Raw genomic sequence first — 26,959 nt, 5'->3', positions numbered from 1 at the left:
AGACTAAGGGAGACGATGATTAAGGCAAGTTAATGATCATTAAATAATTGGTGGAATGAGAATGTGGGAGGAAAATAAATGAAATGAAATCTGTTTTACGTCCCACGGTTATGCCGGTTAGGCTAAAGGAGACGGTAATGATGAGTAATGAATGAAATGGTGGAATGAAGAAAGTGGGAGGAAACAGGAGAACCCCGAGAAAACCCACGCACACGGTGTTTGTCCACCACAAAGTTCACTTGGCGGGGCTGGGATCGAACCCGAGACCCCAAGCACCAGAGGTGAACGCTCTACCACTGAGCCACCGCGGCCCCTGGGAGGAAAAGAGTACCTCGAGAAAACCCACGAACACGATGTTGTCTACCACTTATTTAGCCGGGAATCGAACCAGGGACCCCACGCACTAACACTGAGTCACCGTGCCCCTATGTGCTCGAGTCAACATGTAGTATGAGGCTTATGTTCCACTGGTCACAGTTTCCTGCCTACACTGTGCCCTGTGCCTCGACTTAGCTGCCCTGTCTTTACAGCTGAACTCCGGCACATACATGAGTCGATGTAGTAAAAGCCATGCTTTGGCCGCATTTACCATTTGAAGTTTCTCAGATACTCGTCTTAACAGAGAGCTCCTCCGTGGCTAAGCGGTTAGCGTACGCGCCTTTGGCGTGGGAGACCCGGGTTCGATTCCCGGAGGGAGCTCATGTGGTTCGGATTCCACGTTAATCAGTAGGTCCACGTCTTATATAGCCTCGCTGCTGAAAGGGACGCTAAACTAAACTCAACTCAACTCAACTCGTCTTAACAGAGCCGGGCAAATCCCCCTGTGTCGCACTGGAACGAAAGTAAGATGAAAATTCCCACCCTCACTGAAGATCAAAACAGGGCCACCTAGTTGGTAGATAGACGCCTTAACGATACGCCATAGCAGCTCTCATCAATACTGTGATTAAGATATATTCATATTTTTAGGTCGTTCATTAAAAAGTAACGATAAAAATTTTCTTAGCAGCAGTGTTGCAGAAATCGAGATGAAAAGTGCAAATTCGAGACAAGACAAACAAAAGACAATTAAAATTTAATAGACAATATACTAGACAAGATAATGGCAAATTTATATATTTACTTGACAATACATTCTAAGTATTGCTTTTTAAGTAAAGCAAAATTTATATTAAATAGGTAAATTTTTAGATTTTTTTTTTTGTTTTTGTTTATATTCCCTACACTATTAAATAGTGGAGTACCAATTAATTTGTCATTATACAAGATAAATCGATAGTCCCTAAGATTGTGAGAAGGAACAGATGAACAGATGTTCAATTAGGTTCACCCTAGCATGTATTACATCATGAATGAGCCTGATTTGCCTCAAATTTCTTCTAACACAGAGAGAGAGAGCAAATCAAGGCTAGGACGAATCTCCCAAATAGTAATCTCGTTCAGTTTAAATTTATATCTAAGTTTAATAATAATAATAATAATAATAATAATAATAATAATAATAATAATAATAATAATAATAATAATAATAATAATAATAACCCGTATTGCAAAACAACATACTCTCCTTGCTTTTTAAAAATCAGTACCACACTTCCTTCATATATGACTTTTCCTCACATGAATCTTCAGACCGTGAGAATTCTAAAAATCGCCACTGATCAGGTTTCCCAACGCTCGTTTTCTCATTCTCGAAAATAATATAAATTCATCCCGCTTTATCAGAATCATTAGGATCTTCTGAGTTTTCTCGAAAATCTTTGAGTTTTACGTCCCATGGTTATGCCGATTAGGCTACAGGAGACGGTGATGACGAGTAATGAATGAAATGGTGGAATGAAGAAAGTGGGAGGAAACGGGAGAACCCCGAGAAAACCCACGCACATGGTGTTTGTCCACCACAAAGATCACCTGGCGGGGGCTGGGATCGAACCCGGGCAGAGTTGGCGTGGGTCAATGAAAACTTGATCCACGACCCACGACCCACTGACCTACCACCCATGACCCACTCTGACCCACGACCCACCACCCACGGTGACTCACCATGACCCACCACCCACCGTGACCCACCATGACCCACCACCCACCGTGACCCACCACCCACCATGAACCACTCTCATCCACTGTGACCTATTCTGATTAACCAAAATCCATCGTCATCAACTCTGAACACGATCCATGGCCTCTTCTGTACTGACAAAGAGTTTACACTTGAAATAAAACAAGACTGGGAAATTTTCACTAATCGGAGTTTGAATTTCTAATCAATCGCTCAAGCACCACTCTGTTAGAATAACGGTGGATCTGACCTTTATGATATAAAATGGTAAAGTATTTGTCAATGAGGGTGAAATAGTTCGAGGTGGGGGGAAATTAGTGTGTGCCTAATATATACTTGTACTAAGAGAGTATTCTTGCAAGTGTTAATTTCTGAACGCGTTCCAAAAGAAACTTCTATTCCCAGGAAAATACCCCTGTACAATTTGGAAAAGGTTATGGTTTCTCAGTTCACAGTATTTTTCTCACAAAAAAACTTGAAAAATCAGTTTTTCATAGTTTATAAAGGTGCTAGGGTACCCTAAAGTATGCTCATAATTGTAATTTGTGTAATCACTAAAACACCACGTTAAATTTAAGTTACAAATATGCATAATTGCAATTATTATGAATATTTATTCAAAGTAGTTGACCTAAAGCAAAGAAGAGACTTACTAAAAAATAGGTACAAAGTTGAATAACACAAATAAGCCATTACTAATACAAGTATACATTTTCTATAACTCGTAATTTTCCACCTTAAAACAAATCTGAAATCGGGTTTATTTCCTGTTGGTAACTTTTTCGTGGTAAATCATCCGCAGCGGAATGATGTCCATCCTTCAGCCAAGAAATAACTAGCTCGTATACTTTGAGCTTGTCTAGCGGTAGGCCATTAACATTGATGAACAACAAATTAGACAATGTTTGAGCACTTAGTCTATTTCTAATATCAGTCATCTGTAAATTCATAAGGGGAAATCCCGTTCGCACTCTGTCATGGAAATTGATAATACTTCTACCCGGTTTCTGCAACTCCTCATCGACAATCTGCTTGTTAGACTTAAGTCAGATAACGATTTTTCTTAGTCAGTTTTGAAATACTCAGCAAGAAGTATAATCTCTCTATCACCATACATCTTTTACATATCGACCATGTCAGTTGGCAATGTCGACTCATGGAGAACAGAAACTACATCTACCACGCCTTCGATAGGGAATCTTGTGAATAAATTATCAATTAAAGCCTGATAAGCTGATGATTTCTTATTTGTTTATAAATTTAATTTTTGTAATTACACATGAAGGTTTGATGCCATTACCAAGTTCCCTCCCCCGTCCAGATAGCGAAAGGGAACGAGTTTCCTGGAGTGTTCAGAGGTGAATGGGAATTTTCCTCCTTCTTCCCCTTCAATTACCACACTGCTGTTTGCCATGTGCCAAATTACGATGAATTTAAATTAAATTATCATAGTATAATTATTTCCTTGTTGAATTATCAATACTTTTCAGTGGAAAAAAGGATGAAATTTGAAAGTTCCAAATCAAGGTAACTAGACCAACGTAAAGGGAAAAAAAGTGTAAAATTTTCCATATAATTATGCGTACAATCCAAACTTAAAATTTCCGTGTAATTAAGCTTACACTACAAATTTTATACCTATTTTAGTCACAAGTTTTTGGGTTGATTGCTCAGTCCTGTAAGCGCTCCATATAATAAACATAAGTTTCAGCAATTATTATAGTAGAAAGTAATGGATATATGAAGCCAAGCACTGTATTTTTTGTTTCTGATTTTTTTTTCTTAAATAACATCGATCGTTTTCGATTATTTTTACAAACCAACTCACTACCAATTTTCCGTATATAGAAAGTACCCCCTCCCCCCCACACACATAAAGGAGAATTTTTAAAAATGCTAGGACATATTATGTTTATTTTCAATAAAGAGTTAATACACTGAATTTCAGCTCCGTAAGTTTAACGGTTTGCGAGATACTAATTTTTTTTCGCAAAAATTCGGATCCTCTCTATCTGCTTAGGATATTATGCATTATAATAAAGGCAATATAACATCCCAGTTTGGATTAAGGCCTAACTATATACCAAAAGTAATTTCATTTGACTTTGCAATTTGACCGTGATGATCAGGCACACATAGTTACATTCAATTTTTTATATAATAATTTATATATTACAGTGATTCAAAAATGTATTTTTTTTCAGTAGTTAGTTTCTCTAAAAACTCACAGATCTCGAAAGCCAAGTTGTAGTGTAAGTCCTAATGCTATTATTACAATTAAAAATATAAATATCGAAATGTGCCTGAAGTTCTTTTTTCACTTGGTTACATATACTCACCTCAGGTAAGTAGACAGAAACAAGTGGAAAAGGAAGGGAAATGAAGGTCTTGAAAGTAAAACGAAGATAAATTTACCAATCTTCAGAAGATACTGTCTACAATGCAGTGAGCAGAGAGGGTCGGTAGATCATACTGAGTCGGTGGGTCGCAGTGGGTCATGGTTTGTGGTGGGTCGCAGTGGGTCACGGTGGGTGGTGGGTCGCAGTGGGTCATGGTGGGTGGTGGGTCGCAGTGGGTCACGGTGGATCGTGGGTCACAGTGGGTCAAATGCTGTTGACCCACTGACCCACTCCATCTCTGAACCCGGGACCCCAAGCACCAGAGGTGAACGCTCTACCACTGAGCCACCGCGGCCACTGAGTTTTCTCGAAGTCGAAACTTGATTAATTGCTTTCTCGAAATCGAAATCGCTGATCTATTCAGTTTCGTGAAAATCGCTATGCTTCCGCTAAAGGAGTCAGTATTGTACCGTGAAAAATCAGCGCCCGGGGCGAGAGTATACGATGGCGCCCCTTACATATGAGTAAGGTCGACAGACCAGCCGCGAAGCGCCACCATGATTGGCGCAAAGAAAATTTTCAAAAATAAACCCCGCTTTTCCTTGATTTTGACCACTTTCACATTTTTAAAACTTCTTTCCTTACATTTTATATACGTGCAAAAGTATAAATCTGATCTTGGTTAAATTAAATATCATATTGAAAAGCTGTTAAACTAAAATATTCCAAGTAATTTTTCCTCTCTCTCTTTTTCTTTCCTTTTCTTTTTCCTCTCGAGTTTTTTACTCTTTATTTTGGCGCCCGGGCCCGTCACCCCGCTCAACCCCCCACACTGAAAGGGTATTCCGAATCATCTTCCTCGTTTACGTGCTAGATACACAGTCTTTCTCACACTCGAAGATTTATGTTTCACTCCATATATGTATAAAGTACATTCGAGCTTTTAACAGCATCGATTTCTGACAGGATAAATAAACGCAATGTATGACGTGAATGGAAATAGCAAAAATATTTTCTGAACATCATCTTTGTAAGCCTTCCAGAGATTGAAAAGCTGCGAAGCTGACTTCCCTCTTTCACAATAATCAATACTTACTAAGCAGAGGATGGTGCTTGTGTGAAAGTGAGAGCATGTGACTGTGTGTATAACATGTTGCACTGCTTGACTTAGAATGTAACATATCCCAGATACATTAACCGCTTCCCGGTTTAACCCCGAGTTATTTCGTTTTACTAATTAGGTTACTTCTGGTCGCATTTTCTTCCCAAACGTGTCTATGTTGTACAAGAAATATCTCGCTATACATCACGAAAGAAGGTCGCCGAAACAAAGTTTGAATTTACTCGAGCTGGTCTAAATTGAAACAAATGCGGAAAACGTAATAGCTCGGGTTGGTCCATCAGGATCTGGTTACTTTGTATAAAGTGAAGAGGGAAGTGGTTTTAAAACACAGTAACTGCTGTACAGCGGGGAACACTTCTAAATGGTACAGCCATATGGAGATTTACGGCTAAGGTGTACCATTTAGAAGTGTCCCCCGCTGTACAATATTTGTGTATCGGTAGACTCACTGGTACTGATATTTTACGAATAATATCTAATAAAACACATACATGAAAATAAGATACATTCTAAGAGAGCTAGATGGAGGTGGGATAAACTGTGATTCCAGCATCGGGGTTATCAACATATAAGGAAGCTAACCACTACGTCTCGAGATAACCCCACCGCAAGATAAGCAAAGATTAAGACTTGAAAATAGGTTATGGTTACAGTATACGAGGGATATTTTTTAAGTAAAGTCCGTTTGTGAATACCATTTTAAATTTCGGGTTTCTTTGCGAACGAGTACGTGAGCAGGCCCTTGTATCCTCCGCATAAACTCTGACGTCATCTGCATTCACAGTGTCAGTCTGTATAACGTATGATTCGTAGTATGAGGTTAACATATATTTAAGAAAATCGAGCGACATACTGATTGAAATGAGGTCAGTAACAAGAAACAGGTTAGCTTTGAATATTCGTCGTGAATATATGTGAGGTGTATAGTGACATTGCAAAAGAGACAGTAAAGTGCAAAAATGGGTCAGACTGTTCAAGGAAGATCTGATTAAACGTTTTATCTTACAAGAACGCGATTGTCCACCATACAGTCCAGACCTTGCACCTAGTGACTACTACCTCTTCCGCCATCTGAAGACCTTCTTGGCAGCAAGCATTAGATGTTGATGAAATGAAAACGACCATGAATAACTGGCTATCATCATAGATGACAAGTTATAGGAAGATATCCAAAAACTAATTGATTGTTATGATGAATGTTTAAACCGGCAAAAAAAATTGCTAAAATAGAAAATTGCATATAAATTCAGAAAATATAGTTTTAAAAAAACATGTTTACTTGTTTCTATTGCAAAACAGAACTAACTTAGTTCGTATATTCAAAATACGAGGGAGGACCCAAAAGAAACCGGACTTTCGTTCTAAAAAAAAAAAAAATAATTTATTACATTTTTTACAAAATTCTTTCAGTCTCCTTCAAAGTATTCTCAATCAAATGCGATTCATTTCTCCCACCTTCTTTCCTATTGTTTGAAGCACCTCTGAAACTCTGGAACTTTTATATCGTCCAATGCGCTCTGAGTAGTTCTTTTTACAGCCTCTACACCATCAAAACATTTTCCTTTTAGATTTTGTTTAATTCTCGGAAAATGTCATCATGTTGGTCAAAAGATTTGGATCACTTTCAATCTGATTTTTCAAGTCCTTGCTCAAATTCAGGCGAATGATTTGATCCTGTGTGAGCAGGCGAGAAACAAATTTAGCGGCAATATGTCTTATTTGCAAAACCTCACAACTCACTCCTGCCTGTTTTGCAATATCATCGATCATGAAACGACGATCCTCGCTGATTTTGGGGCAGGTTTGTTCGATGTTTTCGTCGTTTCGAAATGATGAAGAGCACCCAAAACGAGCATCATCTTCAACACTCATCTCACCACACTTAAAGCGCCCAAACTACTCAAAACATTGTGTGCGGTTCATAGTATCCTTCTTGAAAGCCTGTTGAAGCATTTGGTAACTTTTCGTTTCCGATTTTCCAAGTCGGAAGCAAACACATTTCTTGTTCCTTTGAATCTTCCATAACGATTTCGCAGACGGCCAACGAGAACAGTTGAGAAAAACAATAATACGATCAAACGTTAACCTCCTACACAGACGCCGCTTGGCCAACTGATCTGGGAAGGCTTGGTCGGCAGCGTTACTCTTTCCAAACTTTCAGTCAAATGATTAGTGCGAACAAATTCTCCAAGAATGACTAGCTCAATACAACTTCGACAGACATGGCATTTTATTGCTTACAAGGAACCTTCGCAAAGTGTTGCACTCCGATTTCTATGAAATTTTGTAGGTAGTAGACATAAAATGACCGAATACGAATCTTATCTGTTGAAAACCGATTTAAGGGTGCACAAGCCCCCTCTGAAATTGTTTCTAACCAGTGATGAAATCCACAAAAAGACACGAACAATTGAAATGAAACTTCATACACAAATAGTAGACATAAAATAAATGTCTATATAAAATTTACAATATATATATATTGAAAAAGTATATTTTAAAATACTCAGTCGATTTCTGACACACAAAGCATTTTCTCAAGGAAAGGAATATGCTCTAGGAAGGGTAGGGACATTTAAGGTAACGGAATGCAATTTTCTGTCATTCAGTAGAGCTCTTTATGGCCTACTCGGAATCACTTTCGAGTTCACTCGTTCGATTCCATTCGAGTTTTCTGGTTTTGTTCACTTTCTACATTTCTTCCAAATTAATGCATTTTGAATAATGTATTTTAGGATTACAACGATAATGTATATTTTGTATGTACTTCTAAGTATTGTTTCTATTTACGGGCAAAAGTGCTATTTAAAAGGAGTACAAGCGGTTAAGAAGAAGAAGAAAATATATAAAGAAATAATTTAAAATATTTTGTATTATATCGATATATTTCTTGTTTTCGTTGCTATGACAACTTGTTTATCTTGTTGTTAAGGTAACTAGAAATATATACAACCATATTGTTAGAATTAGATGTATATTATTTTAATGTGACAAATACGGTATGTTAATATATATATATATATATATATATATATATATATATATATATATATATATATATCCAAAAGTGCATCACTGTGTTGTGATTCATTGTAATCTCGTGTGCTTTATAAATATTCAATACATTTGGAACCAGGCAATGTAACGGAAGAATTAACGTTACAGGATAATATGTCGCGAAGAATGCGCTACTGTTTGTTGTATAAAGACACCAAAAACTAGTTCGAAATAAATTGATACGAGGGCAGCTTAAGAAGAAACGCACAATTTATGTAGAACAGTAGTTCCCAACCTGGAGTCCCCTCCTCCTGAGCGACGTGAGGCGCAAGCTACTGACAAATGAACTACATTCGAAATTACAACTACTACGAATATTGTAACAAAGAGCATTAACTTAAATACCTTACAAATATCAAATAACTGTGGTTCCATTAAGAACAAAGCTATAATAATAATAATAATAATAATAATAATAATAATAATAATAATAATAATAATAATAATATCATTATCATTATTGAAGATTTGAGTAATCAATACTACATCTGAAATCGCAGAAGGGGTAAGACAAAAAGAAAAAAGTGACCAACGAGTGGAAAGCAGGGGACATCAAGTATGCAGTGTTCACTGAGAGAGACTCCAGGGAAGCAAGGTTGAAACTGCTGACGTAAAAAAAATACAATAGATATCACAGAAATAATGTATAGAAAGTAAAGGCTCATATTAAAGTTACATTTCAACATTTATTTCGTTGTGGCACAAATTTCAAAACATCTGGTTCATAGAAGTTCGTAATTTGAAAGTATACCCAAGGGCAGGGGCACGGTGGTTCTGTGGTAGAGCGCCTACCTCTGGTGCCTGGCGTCCCTGCTTCGATCAACGGCCAAGTAAGTTTGTGGTGAAGAACATCGTGTCCGTGGGTTTTCTCGCAGTACTCTCGTTTCCTTCCACTTTCTCATTCTACCATTTTTAAAATCATCATTCACGTGTCTTAGTCATAAACTCCCTTAGCCTAAAGGGTATAATCGTGGGACGCTAAACTGAAAGATTTCATTGTACTTTCATTTTGGAAGTATAGCTATCTGGCTTCGTCATTGCTATTAAAACGAATTTCCTCATCGGTCCGAGAAGATGATGGTGTCAGATCCGGACTGTATGGTGTGTGGTGAAGCATCTTCCATCTAAACTTCACGAGTTTCTTACGAACAAAAACAGCAACACGAGAAGTATGCATTGTTATGAAAGGCTTCGACATTTCCAGCATTTATGTTAAAACTAGACACTAAAGTGTTGGAGTGAAGGGATACGTTGACTATTAGAGATATGGATACAGCACAACAGCTGTGTAATTATGGCCTCATTACACAGGTATGTATAAGCTTGAACACGTCAAATAATACTCTTCCGGTATCAGGAACTCTTATTTGCTATATTATAATCATTTCTATCACCATACATGTGACATCACAATTTGCTGTTCGTATTCTCAGTAAACTAGATCGAAAGAACAAGGAGTAAACAGGAAACCTGGTGTTGATAACGGCGGTGGTCAGAGGCTAACAAGAACATTGTTGTTTTGCAGATATGCCATTCATGGATGCATGACTACTGATACACTGCTAACACTGATATATTACCCTCTCTTACCTCGTCCCCATACCCTTCTCTCCTCTATCTGTTCTCTATATCGTTTCTCTAATTATAAAAGCATGCTCTTACGTCGTACTTTGGCCAGTTAGAAATAATGTAGCTAATGAGACAAGGCGAGAAGTACTCGTTTTGTAAATTTATGTTCAAAATTTATGCCATGATTTTTTTCTTAATTTCTTCTTACTAGTTATCAGAATCTTTCTGCGTCATGAGAGGTTCATGAAAAGTGTGATACAATAACATAAACCATATTTATTACTGAAGTGTTTTGTGTGATGACTTGTATATCTTTGAACGCTGTTTTTTCAGTGTGTTCCTTCAATCAAATTATCTATTTAAAGTTTTTATACTATGAATAATGTAACACTAAACCACCGATTGAAATTTAAGACCTGCCCACGAGATTCGAGAAATTTCTTGTCTTGAAAACGAGATGAGAATTGTCATGTTTCTCGTCTCGTCTCGAATTTTCTCGCGCCAAGGCACTGTGGTAGCCAAACACCGTGTGTGTGGATTTTCTCGGGGTTCTCTCGTTTCCTCCCGCTTTATCCATTCCACCACTGCATTCATTTCTCATCACTGTCTCCTTTATTCTAGCCAGCATAAGCATGGGATGTAAAACTTAAAGATTTCATTTCATTTCATCTCGAATTTGAAAACGAACTTCTTTCCTTGTCTCATGAGCAGCACTAGGTGCAAATCACTGAAAGAGTTCTCTTAATTAAAACTAAGATCAGACAAAAGCAAATCACATTTAATAAATAACCGTGTTGCAGTTTATTCAACATATTATCGCCTAAGTGAAAGCAATGATACAAGGGATGGACAAAAATATGGAAACACCTGAAAAATTGCACATTACCTTTATTAATAGCGAGTAGGACCATCTTTGGCACGCAGAATGGCCTTCCTTCGACGGGGAATGGAGAAATACAGGTTGCGTATGGTTGTCAAAGTCATGATGTACCATTCTTCCGCCAAAGCAGCTGCAAGTTATTGTAGACGGTGGTGGGTAGCGGGCTCCCACCTTGGTCTCCACAAGGGCTCAATGATATTGAGGTCTGGCGATTGTAGAGGCCATGGCAGATGTAACACTTCATCTTCGTGCTCATCAAACCAGTCCTGGACGATGTAAGCTGTATGAACAGGGGCTCTGTTAACTTGAAACACGGTATTACCATCTGGGAACAAAATTTGCTCCCATGCTTCACTCTTGGTAACAGACAGTCTGTATCGTACCCTTGTACTGGCGTTCTCCACACGTAAACTCGGCCAGCAGGGAAACAATGTAAATAAAACTCATGCGGCTAGATGACAAGTTTTCCACTGCTCCATTGTCCTGTTTTATGAGTGTTGCTCCACTGTCTCAGTATAGCAGCACGGTCAACAGTCACGAGTGACTTGGGATCAGACTGTTTTGACGCTAACAGTGTTTCTAAGAACTGTATTCAGCTCAACTGTGACTTTTGGCACCGTGGTGTTCTTCTGTTTGGTCACAATCTTACCCAATGTGCGTCTGTTTCTGTTACACAACACACACTTGGGTCCACGCTGATGTTTCGCTAATGTGGTTTTTCCGGAACACTCGTGGGCAGTCATGATCTTCGAAACTGTGCCCTTGATACACCAAACATTTCCTAACTTTATCACGGAAGCTCCCACCATACGCGCACCTACAATTTACCCTCTTTGAAACTCTGTCAACTAAAGCAATGATTCACGATAATCTGCACGGACTGGTCGCTGAACTTTAACTGTCCCATTTGTTCGATTGGTCAGGTTGCATACCTCTCAGGACGTACAAGTGCCCCCAGCAACACCTACCATTCATTCAGTCGTAAATTTGTCTGAAATGGCTACCTCTTTTATACTAGGTGTTTCCATATTTTTATCCATCCCTGTACATTGCCGAACCTTTAACACTAGTTATCAAGAGTGGTTTCCTTTGGTCAGATTTTAGTTTAGATTAAGGCAAATAATTTCCAAAGCTAAAATGAACGGCATTCGTCAAGAGTTTTCAATTTATGGTTTTTGAGAGGCTCGAAGTTTTCATAAAAGTTGTCTGTTGGTAAGTACGATTTCGTTTAAACGAATCCGGCACTTATAGATTTGATAATATAGGTATTTTACAAAAGACATAGTAACAGTAATTAATAATTAATAAAGTATTAATATTCCCTTGGCAACCCCCTCCCTCAATGAAAGTACAAACGGTTACGCTGGTGTATTCATTGGATTGGAAAGGTCACGTCCTCTGTTTTGGTTAATCATTTCTTAATTATTAAACCCGTGTTCGACCTAAAACTGAACTCGTGTTCCTATGCACTGAAGAAGAGTAACAGCAAGAATGCCATTACTTAGTAACAGCAAAAAAAGTCTTACTCTCCGAACTATGATTAAAAGAATTAAACATAGTTTTAAAAAATAATCCCCAAAATGAAAACAAGTCATTAACAGGAAACCGAACTACGACTTGACAATGAAAGTCACAAAATGCAATAACAATTTTTCTCTTGGTTTTAGTTGTCCGTGACTTGGAAATGGAACTACGTGACTTTCAAGAATATTCTACACCAATTCTAGCCATTAAACGCGTGAAGTAAATAAGAAGCTATTGTAGTTAGAAACAAACATATCTGAAAAACTGCAAAAATTTGACTACCTTTTCATCCAAACAAAAAATACAGTCTTATTGGGCCATATTCTTCAGTGACAAACAACTATCACGCATTGGGAATGAAGAAAACCAACTTCGCATGCCATTTTTTTAACACATGGGAGCAAAGAAAAAATATGGAAGGAACAAGCGAATAGCATGTATAAAATAGCCATATTGTTCTGGAGCAAATATTCAATTATTTATTGTTTTTCTGATACCTGAAACAAAGAACTACAATTTCCAAAACTATTTTCAGCTGCAAACGAAAGAAATTTATTTCTGCATTTTTTATTCAAAAGGTAGCCTTTTAGCACATCTGGCTGTTTCTTGAGTTAAGCTACTGCAAGGAGTCTTTTGATATCCCATTTGCGTCGACCGCACTGATCCTATTTGGCGTAATCCGCTCATGTCACAGGGGCGAGAAAAACAGTGACACAAGAAGCTTCAAGAAGCACGAAGAAAACACAGCCCAGTGAACTCATTTCAAATGTAAATTGCCTACTCCTCTCTTCAACTTCTTTGAGTTATCAATATTTAACACAATTCTCTACCTAACAACTCTCTCATTTACTTACTGAAAGAACATATTTTACATTTTAAATTACCATATCACCATTAGCATTATATATACCATGTGTTCTAAGGCTGGGTCTATCCTTACATAGGGGCCGCGGTGGCTCAGTGGTAGAGCGTTCACCTCTGGTGCTAGGGGTCTCAGGTTCAAACCCTGCTCCCGCCAAGTGAACTTTGTGGTGGACAAACACCGTGTGCGTGGGTTTTCTCGGGGTTCTCCCGTTTCCTCCCACTTTCTTCATTCCACCATTTTCATTCATTACTCATTATCACCGTGGGACGTAAAACTCAAAATTTCATTTCATTTCATCCTTACATAAATAATAATAAAAAAAAATCCGAAACTTCTATTTCCATTAATTTCAGTGGTTGACAACCAAATTCAACCAGAATAGTCACCGGAGAGATAGACTGACGCAATTCACAATTACAAATAGTTAAGCGGTCGAGTAACACAAAAGTACTTAATTACAAGACACCGTTTGGTGCGACTATCACGTTTCTATGTAATCTCAATCTAAAATTGCGGAGAAGCAACTTTCAGAAATTGACCCAGAATTAAATTTGAATCCGCTTTCAACATACATAAAAAGAGATGACGATAGCATAACGGATTTTGATTCCGGCGGCAGGTCATGTTCGTATTTCGAATTGAACATTAACCCTCCTCTTGACATGTATCCTTTCGGATGCATAATGTTTTAGAATATTTTGTTGGTTATTTTGTGACTACCAATTCTTGGCAATGTATTCTATGGATACAATACGTTACAGCCTTGTCTAAATAAAACATGTAACTAAAGTGCACAATTGTCTTATTTCACAACTATTTGATACGGATAAAGCATGCAGTTATTATTATTATTATTATTTTAGCAACGCAAGTCTTCTTGCCAAGAAAAGCGTTAACCTGTAGGTCCTCGTACCATATAGCCTGGCTGTTGAAAGGAAGGCTAAACTCACGCCAAATCAAATTTAAATATATATAAAAAAATACCAATCCTCGTATTCCAATTATAGGATAGGCCTATACTTGTAGGACAATATGAAAGCGGCTGGAATATAAAAAGGTCTCGGCACTTTTCACATTATATAAATTATTTCTGATCAGAAAGGGTGGACACGGGTTTATAAGACACCCAACGTATTATTACAATTAAATTATGACCTAATGATTATTGCAATAAACTATTCCAGTTAAAATTACTTGAACATGAGGTTATTAGAATGTTGGCAGCACTATCCTAACCTAATTCGTTTTCAGTGCCTATGTCTGATCTGATTTCCACATTTCTTCATAATGAACATTTAAAAAAATGTTGTACAGTAGTCATTAATAGCAATATTATATAGACCGGACATTTGACTTTATCATTAATTTAGAAAAGGATAAGAACATCGGAAAGTCCCAGACGATAGTCTTCAGCCCTATCACGCTAATGGTGGCAGGTTACCGTAAATACGAGGTGTGTTCAAAAAGGATCGAACCTTTGGTTGGCAAAAATACATTTATTGATTTGGAAACCGGAAACACTAATCCCCTTCAAAGTAGTCTCATTAGTAATGCACATACTTCTCCCAGCGCTCCCGCCTTAGTTGGAAACACTTCTGGAACGCAGTTTTTGGAATGATGAGTAACCGTGCCGTCGCATTCTGCATGATGTATTGACTCACATCGGGTCCCTTTTAGTGGCATTTTCAGCCTGGGAAATAACCAAAAGTCACGGAGCCATGTCGGGTGAGTAGGCAGCCTGACGATACACAGGAATGCTGCGTTTGGCGATGAAAGCCTGAATCAACTTTCGTGGACTTTTTCTTCATGCCCAAATGCTCATTCAAAATTGAATGTACCGATCCGATTTCAGCTTAGGTATCGCCAAGCTTTTGGCAAAATTTGATGCAATATCGCTACTCAAGTTTTTCTATCATTTTACAAACAAACAAACAAAAAAACAAAAAAATGCCGACCGCTCACTACACGCCTTCACTTGTTGGCCGACCGCCAGTGACTGACACTTTAGTTTCTGCGGGAGGAAAAATTCAGGACTGCGCGTGAGTGCCTCCTCTTCATCTACAATGACGAGAATTCCCGCGCTTCATTGGTTTACATGAAAAAAAAAAAAAAAAGGTTCGATACCTTTTGAACACACCTCGTATATAGGCAATACCCGACTTCCTTCGAAATATTCCGTCTCGTTTTTCATCGTTAGAGTTCATTACCACTTCTCCATTTATTTATTTATTTTAGTAATGCAACAGCAAATATCGGATTGTAGAATAATAAACTGTCCAGCCTATTAAGTGATCAGTTAGCTCGAAATTCGTTAAGAATGAATGAACACTTGTACATTCAAATATTATGAATATTGGTTATCACAATCACCTACACAATTATGGTGGTTGTTGGTTGGTTGGTTAGTGTTAAGCACCCCTTTTGGCAACGAGGTCATACAAGGCGTTTAACGTGGGATTCGAACAATATGAACTCACGCCAAAAATCGAATCCGGGTCTCCCGTGCCAGACAGGTACGCTAACCATAGAGCCACGAGATATCTCAATTGTGGTGGTTGTGATCACGTCATAACTGATAGTCATAATTGATGGTGACGTCGAAATTGTTCATGAAAGGTACTAAGAATGAAATTAAGTCATTAAATTCATGTTCTATAGCTATGCTCTGTAAGATAAAGGAGACAAATGGGGCGCTCCGTGCACAAACAAATCAAGTTCACTTTTGGCCATTTTTAACATATTCCATATTTAAGATCTCTACTTGAAGCTGTTTTCAGTGCTTAAAATATTCATGAGCAGATATTCTAAACAACTTTTATAACGTAAAAATGGCGTTCACTTTTTAATGTATTTAAATGGGAACATAAACATTGTACGTAGTATACTTTTTATGTCTCTTTTTCTCAAACATTGTTAATTGGACTTGAACCCATCGTGCTCTGAAGGCCCCAAATCGTAATTTTTCACCACAAATTCACATAGCCCGGAGTTCGAACCCTGGATGAGCGCTTAACGACTGAATTATTGTGCTTCTTCACAAAAAAAAAAATGTTTAAAATACTCACGAATTAAGTTATAAGATAAAGACAAAAGCCATGGTGATTGGAACGAAGGGGTTCGCGTCAAATATAGAAGTAGGGGGAGGGAGAAAATAGAACAGGTAACTAGTTTTCGATGTCTGGATAATATTATTAGTGATGATATGAAGTGTAAACGTGAAATAAATGCAAGGATAGGAATGGTGAAAGAAGCCTTTAGGAGGAAGAAAATACTATTTTGTGGTCCCTTGAATAAAGTATTGAGAAGAGCTTCGTGTGGAATATTGTGCTGTCTATCAGTGACCCAAAAGCGATGAAAAACGATTGGAAGCTTTCGAAATGTGGATGTGGCGAAGAATGGAGAGAATAATCCGGATCGTGTGGAAAACGAATGAGAGAATGTTAGAAATGGTGGGGGAGAAAACAAAAATTTTAAATATTATTAAGAGAAGGACGAGAAACTGGTTGGGACATTAGCTTAGAAGGAAGTGTATCATGAAGAACGTGCTAGAGGGTATGGTGGCAGGAAAGAAAAGGAGAGGGCGAAGGAGACTACAATTCATGGACGATATCAAAACAGAGAAATCGTACGTGAAGAAGAGGTTAGTGGAAGACCGTGGAGCATGGAAGCTTCTCAGTTGCAGCAAATGTCCTGCCAATAATGGGAAAACACCTATGATAATGAGTAATGTTAAAATCTTTATAACAATATAAAAAGAAACAGTGAGGTAAAGCGCTATGATATTTCACAGTATGCAATAGCTCTAGACAGGGGCGGATGCAGGACCGACTTTTTGGGGGGGGCGGGTTTTTTTTTTTGTTTGTTTGTTTGTTTATGCCTCCACTTCCCCCTGCCTTGGCCGATTACTTTCGGACTTATTTCGGCGGTGGGTTGTCATACTGCTACTGTTAAGGGCTCCAAACTTTGGGATGGGTTTTATTTATATATATAAAATAAGAAAGTTTCCTCTTCTGGTGGGGCGATCGCCCCGATCGCCCCCCTCTGGATCCGCTCGTGGCTCTAGCAACTAAATCTGAAACTTCGTTGATCAGAAACAATGAATCAAAAGGTAAGCTGAACGAAGACATAATCCGGAAATGTTTTCTTTTCTTTTTTTTTTTAATCTAAAAGTATTTTGCAAAATTGTTAATGATTTTAAAGCTTATCAATATTAATGCAAGTCATTCAGAGAAACAGTACACAATATAGCATTTTCTTGTCAGCATTAAAACGATGCTAATGAGTTCTCAAGAGAAAAAGTCCCTATCTAAGCACTAATTTGAGAAATGTCCATGTGCTGATTAGTACAAAAAAAAAAAAAGTTTGTAAACGACAACACCAGACGTTCCACCAATTCTTGCCGCGGCTCGATACGACCCGAGACGGAATGCGCATGATCGATGGATGATGGCGGCTAACGATCCACAGAAGGCAAACTGAGAAGATAATTTGAATGCAACGGAAAGAGAATCTTCCAATGGTTTTCTTTTCACGTGAGATTAAAAACACTTCATCATTATATATGACGGAACTAACAATTTTAACGAGTGCTATAATTTTTCATGTTGCAATTTAAAAATAAAACAACGAAACATTAATCGTTGTGAAAAAATGCTGATAATATGCTATATTATATATTTCTTTTCAAATTAGCCATATTTTCATACTACACACATAAAAACTTTCAATATAATTATTATTATTACAATTATTATTATTATTTCAATTATATTAATAAATATTAAATCGATAAGTTTTACGGACGAGTATACTTCGTGAATTAATTATATATATATATATATATATATATATATATATATATATATATATATATATATATATATATATCAACTGAGAATTCTATTTTAATAATTTCACACATTTCCTACAAACAAAAATATTACTTTTATGTTAATAAAGAAACCACTACGAGAAAACAAATAAAAAATGGTGAAACTACTACGTTACAGTCCTATGTCGATTAGCGTGACGAAGTATCTATTTCACAAAACAACAACAACCTACACTTGTATTGCAAGAAAGTATATTGTGACAACGTATATGAAAACGTCTGCAAATGTTGTTTGCAATCATCTCTATTTTATATACCGCAATCATCTTTTACTTGTTTGCAATAATCTCTTCTTTTATATATATAGCAATCATCTTTTACTAAGCTTTCTATTACCGAAACCACCAAGGAAAAAATATGGGACGTACTAGTAAACTGGTTTTATACTCACTGTAATAATAAAACAAAGTAACAAACATCTTAAAACATCCTATAATCAGGAGATTTCGAGTTTTACTTTAAGAGTTTGCCATTCGTTTGGACTTGCTATGTAAATAGTGTACAGGATCGTTAACTTAGAAGTCTGTAATGTGTAATAGTTTGGGAAATTGTAGCATTAAAGATTCAATCTTGTCTTTAACTGATACCAAAAGAGAAGAAAATTTTGTAAAAATACAATCTGACCAAAGCAAATATTTTGATTTGATTTCAGTTTAGCGTCCCTTTCAGCGCCAAAGATATATGAGACGTGGACCTACGGTTTACAGTTGGTTCCAAACCACATGAATTCCCGGGTCTGTCACGTCAAAGGCGCGTACGCTAACCGCTTACCCACGAGTGAGTTCCAAAGCAAATATTTATTAATAGTCTTTGTTACAAATTAAGAATAATTGAAATGTTGACGCAACCATAACATAGATTATTATTAATACTTATCTGCTTTGATACGATTGTGTATTTTTGTTCAAATTGTGCGTACTTTCAATTCACAATGTATAACTGTAATTTGCCAAGATGATATGTCTCAACTCAACTCTTATTCATAAACCTTACGTAGTACATTTAAGCTCTTTGACACACAAGTGTCTTATTCTCGCTGTGGATGACTCATTTATTCATTAATAATTGTACTTAATTTAAAATAGCTCTTCCATTTTATATCATTAATACAATAAAATAAAATAACCTAAATTAATTACCGTGTAATCATTGTATTTAATCAAAAATAACTCTTTTTAACCCCTGTTCTCTTGCATTAGATTAAGTAAGAACTGGCAAAATTATAAATATTTATTACTATACTACCGAGGTATCAATTGAACCTGTTAGCTTTACTGTTAGTTATCATTTAACTAGTAATTTAACACATTTTATTATCACTGGTCCGTGATAGTTTGTACCGAAATTTGAAGGAAAAGTGAGCATTAGTATTTCACCTTTTGTAAATTTATAAACAAAATTTATGCCCTGTTTTTTTCTCAATTTCATCTACAAGCTATCAGAATCATTTCGTGTCACGAGAGGTCTACGAGTAACCGATATAACAATATTAAACCGTATATATTATTGGACCATATTGTGTAATAGTTTGCGTATCTTGAAACGTTGATAACTACTCTTTATTGCATTCATGCAATAACTTTAATAATTTAGTTTCTTATACAACGAATGATGTAACACTAAAACAGAGTTTGAGATCTAATTCAGTGAAGTAGCTTTACCCACAAGACTAGAAAAAATTCTCATCTCGTTTTCGAGACGAAAACTGTCGTTTCTTGTCTCGTCTCAAATTTCAAAATGAACTTTTCTCTTATGAGCAACACTAATGGACACAATTAAATGAATTAAGTCATAATCTGATAAAAACAGATTGAATGCGTGTGTAGATTTTTCTTTTATTACCAATACAAAATAGCTGAGAGCTCCTTCGTGGCTAAGCGGTTAGCGTACGCAGGGTGTCTACTAAAATTCCAAAATGAAGTTTCGTGACTTTTTCGTGACCTTTTCTTTACCAAATCATAAGATTTCCTAACATTTTCAAGAGCGAATTTGGGTGCGAATTAGGCCGAATTTTCATCCATGCTATAGAAACGTACTTTGCTTGCGATTTGGTAGCGTCTAAAGCCGACCATAGACATTTTTGGTGTTGAATTTTAATGTTTTATAGAACAAAATTTTCCAATCTGTACTTACATTTGCACAGTTAAAAAAAATCGTGACCCAAAAGCTAAATTTCGTGACTTTTTCGTGACTTTCATGACCGTTTTCTGATTTCGTGACATACGTGACTTTCGTGACCGATAACGCGTCTTTGGCGTGGAAGACCCGGGTTCGATTCCCGGTGGGGGCTCATGTGGTTCGAATTCCACGTTAATCAGTAGGTCCCGCCTCATATAGCCTCGCTGCTGAAAGGGACGTTAAACTCAAAATCAACCCAACTCAACAAAATAGCTGAGCCTAGTATTAAAGACTGCACCTTTGGTTCTGCAAGTCTCGTCAAGACATTGCTAGATCTTACATTGAAGGTTCAAATCTACTTTCTTCTCTATGTAAACATTTCCGAGGAAGATAGAAATGAAAACTAAAATAATGTGAACTTAAGTGGATCATACAGTGTTATTCCGTATTTCAACTTGTTACACAATGAAACATCCGCACGGATGAACGAAAATTGTTGTTAATAAATGAGTCAAAGATAATTATATCAAAGAAATACCTTACTTTAATAAAATTCGGAGAAATTACAAATGACTACGATCTATATATAAATGAATTTAAAGCAAGTGTTTTACGTTTATTGAAAATTAAACATCACTTGGCATAACATGGAACAATATCGATCAGGCCAGAATCAGAAGTACTTAAACTTTGAGAAGAGAATAGCGTACACCGTATCTGTAGTCCTGAGTTACAGATATAGTTACAATTACAGGGACAAGGAAAATTTTGGTTTTGCACCAGAACTATTCTCGATTGCAGATTAGCTATTTGATTGAATGTATGTGAGTAGGAGAGTTTTATTCAACTACGAGTAAATAAATATTATCAAAACTAAATACTATCCAACATAACTGCCACATTTAAGAAGTGTGTCCATGAATGTAAATACAACTACTATTCTATGACATTGTATGTTCTGATAAGATATGTGTAATTTGCCATTCTCATAGGAGAAACAAATATTTCTTTATAACATGTTCTTAGTACTGTACACACAATAAATGTGACACACTTTTGTTAGAAAACATTACTGTAAATGTACCTTTTATAAAAATCTCGTATAATAAATTCTAAATTTTAGTATCAATATCAGTAATACAGTTAGTAAAGTGTCTAATACTTATAATAATATCAGCAACGATAATACCTTAATCAACGAATTAATTATTAACATATAGAAAAATTGTAAGGGTTGACTGACTCTAATTGTTCTTACACGAGATTTATTTTTTCAGCATCTATTTTTATGGATCTATTTAAAAGGAGGCTGTAAGTATAAAACCAGGTACAGTCACTTTTGAATATTTTTTTTTCGTCTGATTTATGGAATTCTGGGAAATATTTGTCATTTTCAAACAAAATATCCCTTTGTTTCTAACATGATTAATACAATGTACGAGAATACTTAATCTTCTCACTACTAGACTCAAAAGAACATTTTAATTTCAAATTGCCTTTGGAATTAGTTAAGACAATACCCACAATAACAAACAAGTCTGCACACGATTTTTGCTAAGTATATGATATGAAGCGTTACCACCTGAAGAAATAATTTAATTCAGCTATTAAAACATGGATTGGATAGGTTGATGCATCCTTATCAATTACTGCTAAAGTCATACAAAGCACAACTCGAATTAAACCCCAATATTGTGACAGTCAATCATTAAAAAATTGGAACAAAAAAGTTTTTAAAAAATATGAAAATCATTATTTCTTATAATTAACTAACTAGAGTTTACTGCTAAACATCCGAAATGAAGAGTGAATCGCACATATGAACTTACCTGATAACAGATCGCAGTGTCCTACGAGAATTATGAGGAGTGAGAACTCTAATTTGTAAATTAGTAATCGGAGGGGGTCTTGGGGGACGCCGTCTCCCAATTTGTTCAGCCACAATCGCTCTGAATGTGTCTCTCCATAACCGTTCAAATAAAGATCGCTCGTTAACCGGAGTTCTAAGTCTTGTCCTTGGATGTATCGAATTCATTTTGTCAGAGAATCACGTTAGAAAATAAATATCACACACACATACACACACCGCGCGCGCACTAAACTATAATCCCGATAAACTATTTAATGTCTTATTTTTAAAAAAGAGAAAACATGTTGGAAGCCCGTTGATTGTGTTCACATGTGTATAACAAGAAGGTTACACATGTACAAAAAACACAGCCACATTAATTATTGTCTAAATAACAGATATGTACATGGTTTCTTTTTTTAACGAGTTTACACATTACATACATGATACGTATATTTGCACAAGAGGGTATAAAATAAATATTGTAGAAAATAGCTGTTATTACATAAAATTGTGAATATTCTTTGCTTAATTAGCTGCAATAATAATTAATGGAAGACTTGAATGAGGCACTCCGTTACGGAAGATATTGTATTCGTTCACATCATGCGTCTCTCTCGAATGTTTATCGTTTGCAAGCGACCAGCTACATCGCTGTAACGTGACTTCTAGTCCAATATCCACTGATGAAGCTACTCACTGACACTTTCCTAGAGATTTTGGAAGACATGTTTGTTGGCAGGAGGGATTTTCCCTCCCTAAAATGATAGGTTCTTCTTTCTTAGGTTCGATTTCCCATCTAGCACCGCTTCCACCACCTACTCGCCTATGTCCTTTCATACACACCGCGAGGGGGGAGTGCTGTTGGCCCAGTCGACATTCTACAATGCACCCACTGCATTGCGCAAACGCAACCATCTAGAGCAAAAGAGACAAGCAAGGGATGACAGGGGTTGTATACATGAGAGTACGCTTACAGATCTCCTGCCCCCTCTCCACATAATTTCAAATATGAGTATGAATCTCCAAATTTTGTAATTGGCATGACATAACATCACATAACCGGTATGGAACAAAAATATTCATAAAATGTGTACCGGGATTAAGAAAGAACAATTAAAATTTATAACGGTGAGGGTTCGATTCCCAGTAAATGTAGACATTGAAGTGTAAGACAATGTCTCTATTACCTTGGTTAATAGAACATTAATATAATAACTAGCTGAGCCTGCACTCTCTATACAGCGGATCATTCACAAATAAGCATGAATCTCCTTTTCATTCGTCACATCTGTACATGTCCCTTTACAGACACAAGGGAAAGAGGTCTTGATAAAAATCGGCAAGATATACCATAAAGGGGAGATTTTTTTTATTATTTTCTCAACATCTCGCACCGTTCGCAAGATTGGGCCTACTTCCAGTTGGAGTTTCTAATTCATGTGCGATCAGTGTTTCCTTTCTTTTTTGCATGCAGTATGTAATAAGTAAATACATTACATACACAATTAATTATAATGTCAGTGATATATGGTGTTCATTGAGCAAAACACTCCAAACAATAAAGATTCTTCTTAGCTTGGAGAAATGGTTATCCTTCGTTTTTAATTATCATTTGGCCATGAAACAAACACCTGAGAGATATACAACTCATCTATACAACTGTTATGTTGGAATGTATAACGCATAGGATATGATGTTTTACTTTTTTAAAATTTCAAAATTTCCAGTGTACCCCTAAAAAATGTAATAAAGAGATAATGGCCATTTTTTTTTTAATATTCAATTAAAACTGGACAATCTACATGAAATTTGCAATCGACCAGCGAAAACAGCACGTTTCTAGCGCTTTTGGTTTTCGAGATCTCATTGTCGAAAGGATTGGAGTTGAGTTGAGTTGATTTTAGTTTAGCGTTCCTTTCAGCAGCGAGGCTATATGTGACGTGGACCTACTGATTAACTTGGAATCCGAGCATCATGAGCTCCCACCGGGAACCGAACCCGGTCTCCCATGCCAAAGGCGCGTACGCTGACCGCTTAGCCACAAGGGAGCTCTCGAAAGGATTGGAAACGAACATATAAACTGAGCATTTCAATATATAGATCACACAGATATATATATAGATGTGTTTGTCTATCATCAGATTTCGCATAGAAAGAAATCACCAAATTTTGTGTACCAGGCCTAATAGCCTACGAGGAACTTTTTCCTCGAAGGGGGAATTATGGGGTTGAATCATAGCGTCTATGAGGTAGGCAACCAAACATGTCCTTGCCTTCCAGATTGCATATCTTTCATGCACTGGAATTCTTTTGCATTCATTCCCGTGCGAAGAATGGGTATGACAGTTGGCTCGTGAATTGATTAGGATTATAAATTAGATTTCTGAGCTTTTGGCATCTATGGTCATATTAGCCCTTCGCGACCACACTGCCCGGGGAATTGTAGAGGAAGAAAGGAATGGGGAAGGAAAGAAGCGACCTGGGACATTATGTTAGTTACCATCGCGGCATTTCTTTGGTGTGAATGAGGAAAACCCAGGAAAAACATCACTCAAGATGGCTGGCCTGAAATAGCTGTTACATCTTTCCGACCGGATGTCCCCACCTGAAATCGAACCCGGGTCGCTAGTATCAAAGGCGAGAGTGTTAAAAGATTACGCTACCAAGACCACTGGCCTGAGAATTGAAAAGAGTCATGCCAAAGGTATTGGTGATCACACATTTCTTCACGGTTATTTCACGCATTTTTTTCTTTCAAAGATTTTAAAAACATAAACACTATTTTTACCGTGTAGTTCTCCCAGTACCACTATAAAATTAAGGAATAATGAACACTATTTTTAAAATATATTTACTGATGTAGTGGTATATGTACAAAAATAAAGAAAAAAAACTTTTCGAAGTAGACAAAAGGAGGAGGGCAGTACATAGTATATTCCGATTAATAATAATAAAAAAAAGGATCACTTGGAAAAAAGGCTTGGAAATTATTCTACCTAGGTATATTAATTAACTGTAGGTGACCAAAGCCAGAAGTTCATCGCTGCAAAAACAAACGCTTGGCACTGCATCCTCGTGGGTATACAGTTAGCATACTCGTCTTCGACTTGAAATATTAGGATTTATTTTCCCTCGTGGGGGATCAAAGGGATATACAACTCAGAATCACCAAACCAATGAAAAGCTTGGTAGTGGCTCCTATCTAGTAAAAAACCAATTGAATCACAATTGTTTTTATCCATTTCCCTAACATATTGCTTAATATTATATACTTCAATTTTTCGATTTACTCATAATTCTTCTACTGACTCCAGAGCCCATCTTAGACGTTTTAAATTAAAGTAATTTCGTCAATTCCAGTAACAGCGAAAGTGGAAAGTTCCAAAAGTTGCATTTTCGGCTGCAAACAATATGGGTGGTACATAACGGAAGCACGAGCCAGTATATAATTCACATTAACTTCCATGCAATACGTCTCCATACATTTCGTATCTTTGATTTCTATTAGGGGGCACGGTGGCTTAGCGGTAGAGCGCTCATCTGGTGCATGAGGTTGTTAGTTTGACTCCCGGCAAAGTAAATTTGTGATGGACAACATCGTGTCCATGGGTTTTCTCAGGGTACTCCCGTTTCCTCCAACTTTTCATTCCACCAATTATTTCATCATTATTCACTTACTTTAGTCATCGTCTCCCTAAACGTAATGGGTATAATCGTGGGACGTTAATCTCAACGATTTCATTTTTCGATTTCTTTTTCTTGTTTCGAAAATTTAAATAAGAATTACAATTTTATCTTTCATCATCAAGATCAGAGATCAATGTAAAACATACCCACTGTAAGGGATCAATACAAAACATTCTATGTGTATCACATTTTTAGGAACTTAAGTCTTCATCCCGGCGAAATTAAAACACCGCTAATTTTACAGTAATTATGTGATATCTTCAAATAGATAAAAGATAATCGAAATATGGAACAAGAGCGCCCTAGACAATATTATTTTACATAAGAAACCGTTATCACGACTCACTTATCTGCTTTCGATTTCCAGCCATTTTGAAAATCGGCATTTATTTTTGCATTTCTAAACGGCTGAAAACGGAAAGCTACTAGGTGACTTGTGGTAACGGTACCTCATGCAAAATAATAGTCTAGGGCGCTCTTGTTCCATATTTCAATTATCTTTTATCTATTTGAAGATATCACATAATTACTGTAAAATTAGCGGTATTTTAATTTCGCCGGGATAAAGACTCTTAACTGAAACAAACGATGCAGCTAATACGACATGCTTCACCTACCCATTTTCAACTACTACTTTTTTTAATGGTTTCTCTCTCGACTTAGTTCGCCTACTGTATAACGCAAAAATCCAAAACCACGGGAGTTCCAAAATTCCACTAAACTACAATATAATTTTATAACACAATTCCATACGTTAACTGAACGAAAATAACAGGAAAGTCTCAACATCATCTTTTCATCTCTTCATTAAATTTACCGACTTTCACCGTACAATTAATGTCCAACGCTGTTCCTAATTCCTTTCTTATGTATTGAACTATCGGAGAAGTAATGACGCATTTCTGCAACACAAGGTACTAGTTCATTTTTGGAAGTATTAAGAGTCATTTACATCTATGCCATTGCTATGCTATTTGACAGCTAACAATTGTAGC

General features: G+C 36.7%; 1 protein-coding gene across 7 annotated transcripts in view; it reads right to left on the bottom strand.

Annotated features, from left to right (window-relative positions):
* Srrm234 (Serine-arginine repetitive matrix 2/3/4) overlaps positions 1 to 26,959 on the bottom strand; it is a 391,760-nt gene that overhangs the window by 111,897 nt on the left and 252,904 nt on the right. Inside the window, exon 1 of one of the 7 annotated variants that reach the window (XM_081770793.1) lies at positions 22,255 to 23,104. The exons of the other annotated variants lie outside the window; for them this stretch is intronic. Coding sequence (XP_081626919.1) covers positions 22,255 to 22,460 — 206 coding nt within the window. The 5' untranslated portion in view covers positions 22,461 to 23,104. Of the gene's footprint in view, positions 1 to 22,254; positions 23,105 to 26,959 lie in introns of those variants that run through there. 7 annotated transcript variants of the gene reach the window in all.

This window comes from Thermobia domestica, chromosome 9 (genome assembly GCF_964235325.1).
Source record: "Thermobia domestica chromosome 9, izTheDome1.hap1.1, whole genome shotgun sequence".
Taxonomy (NCBI): Eukaryota; Metazoa; Arthropoda; class Insecta; order Zygentoma; family Lepismatidae; genus Thermobia; species Thermobia domestica.
Note: the sequence above shows the minus strand (reverse complement) of the source record. Positions and strands in the feature narration are given on the sequence as shown.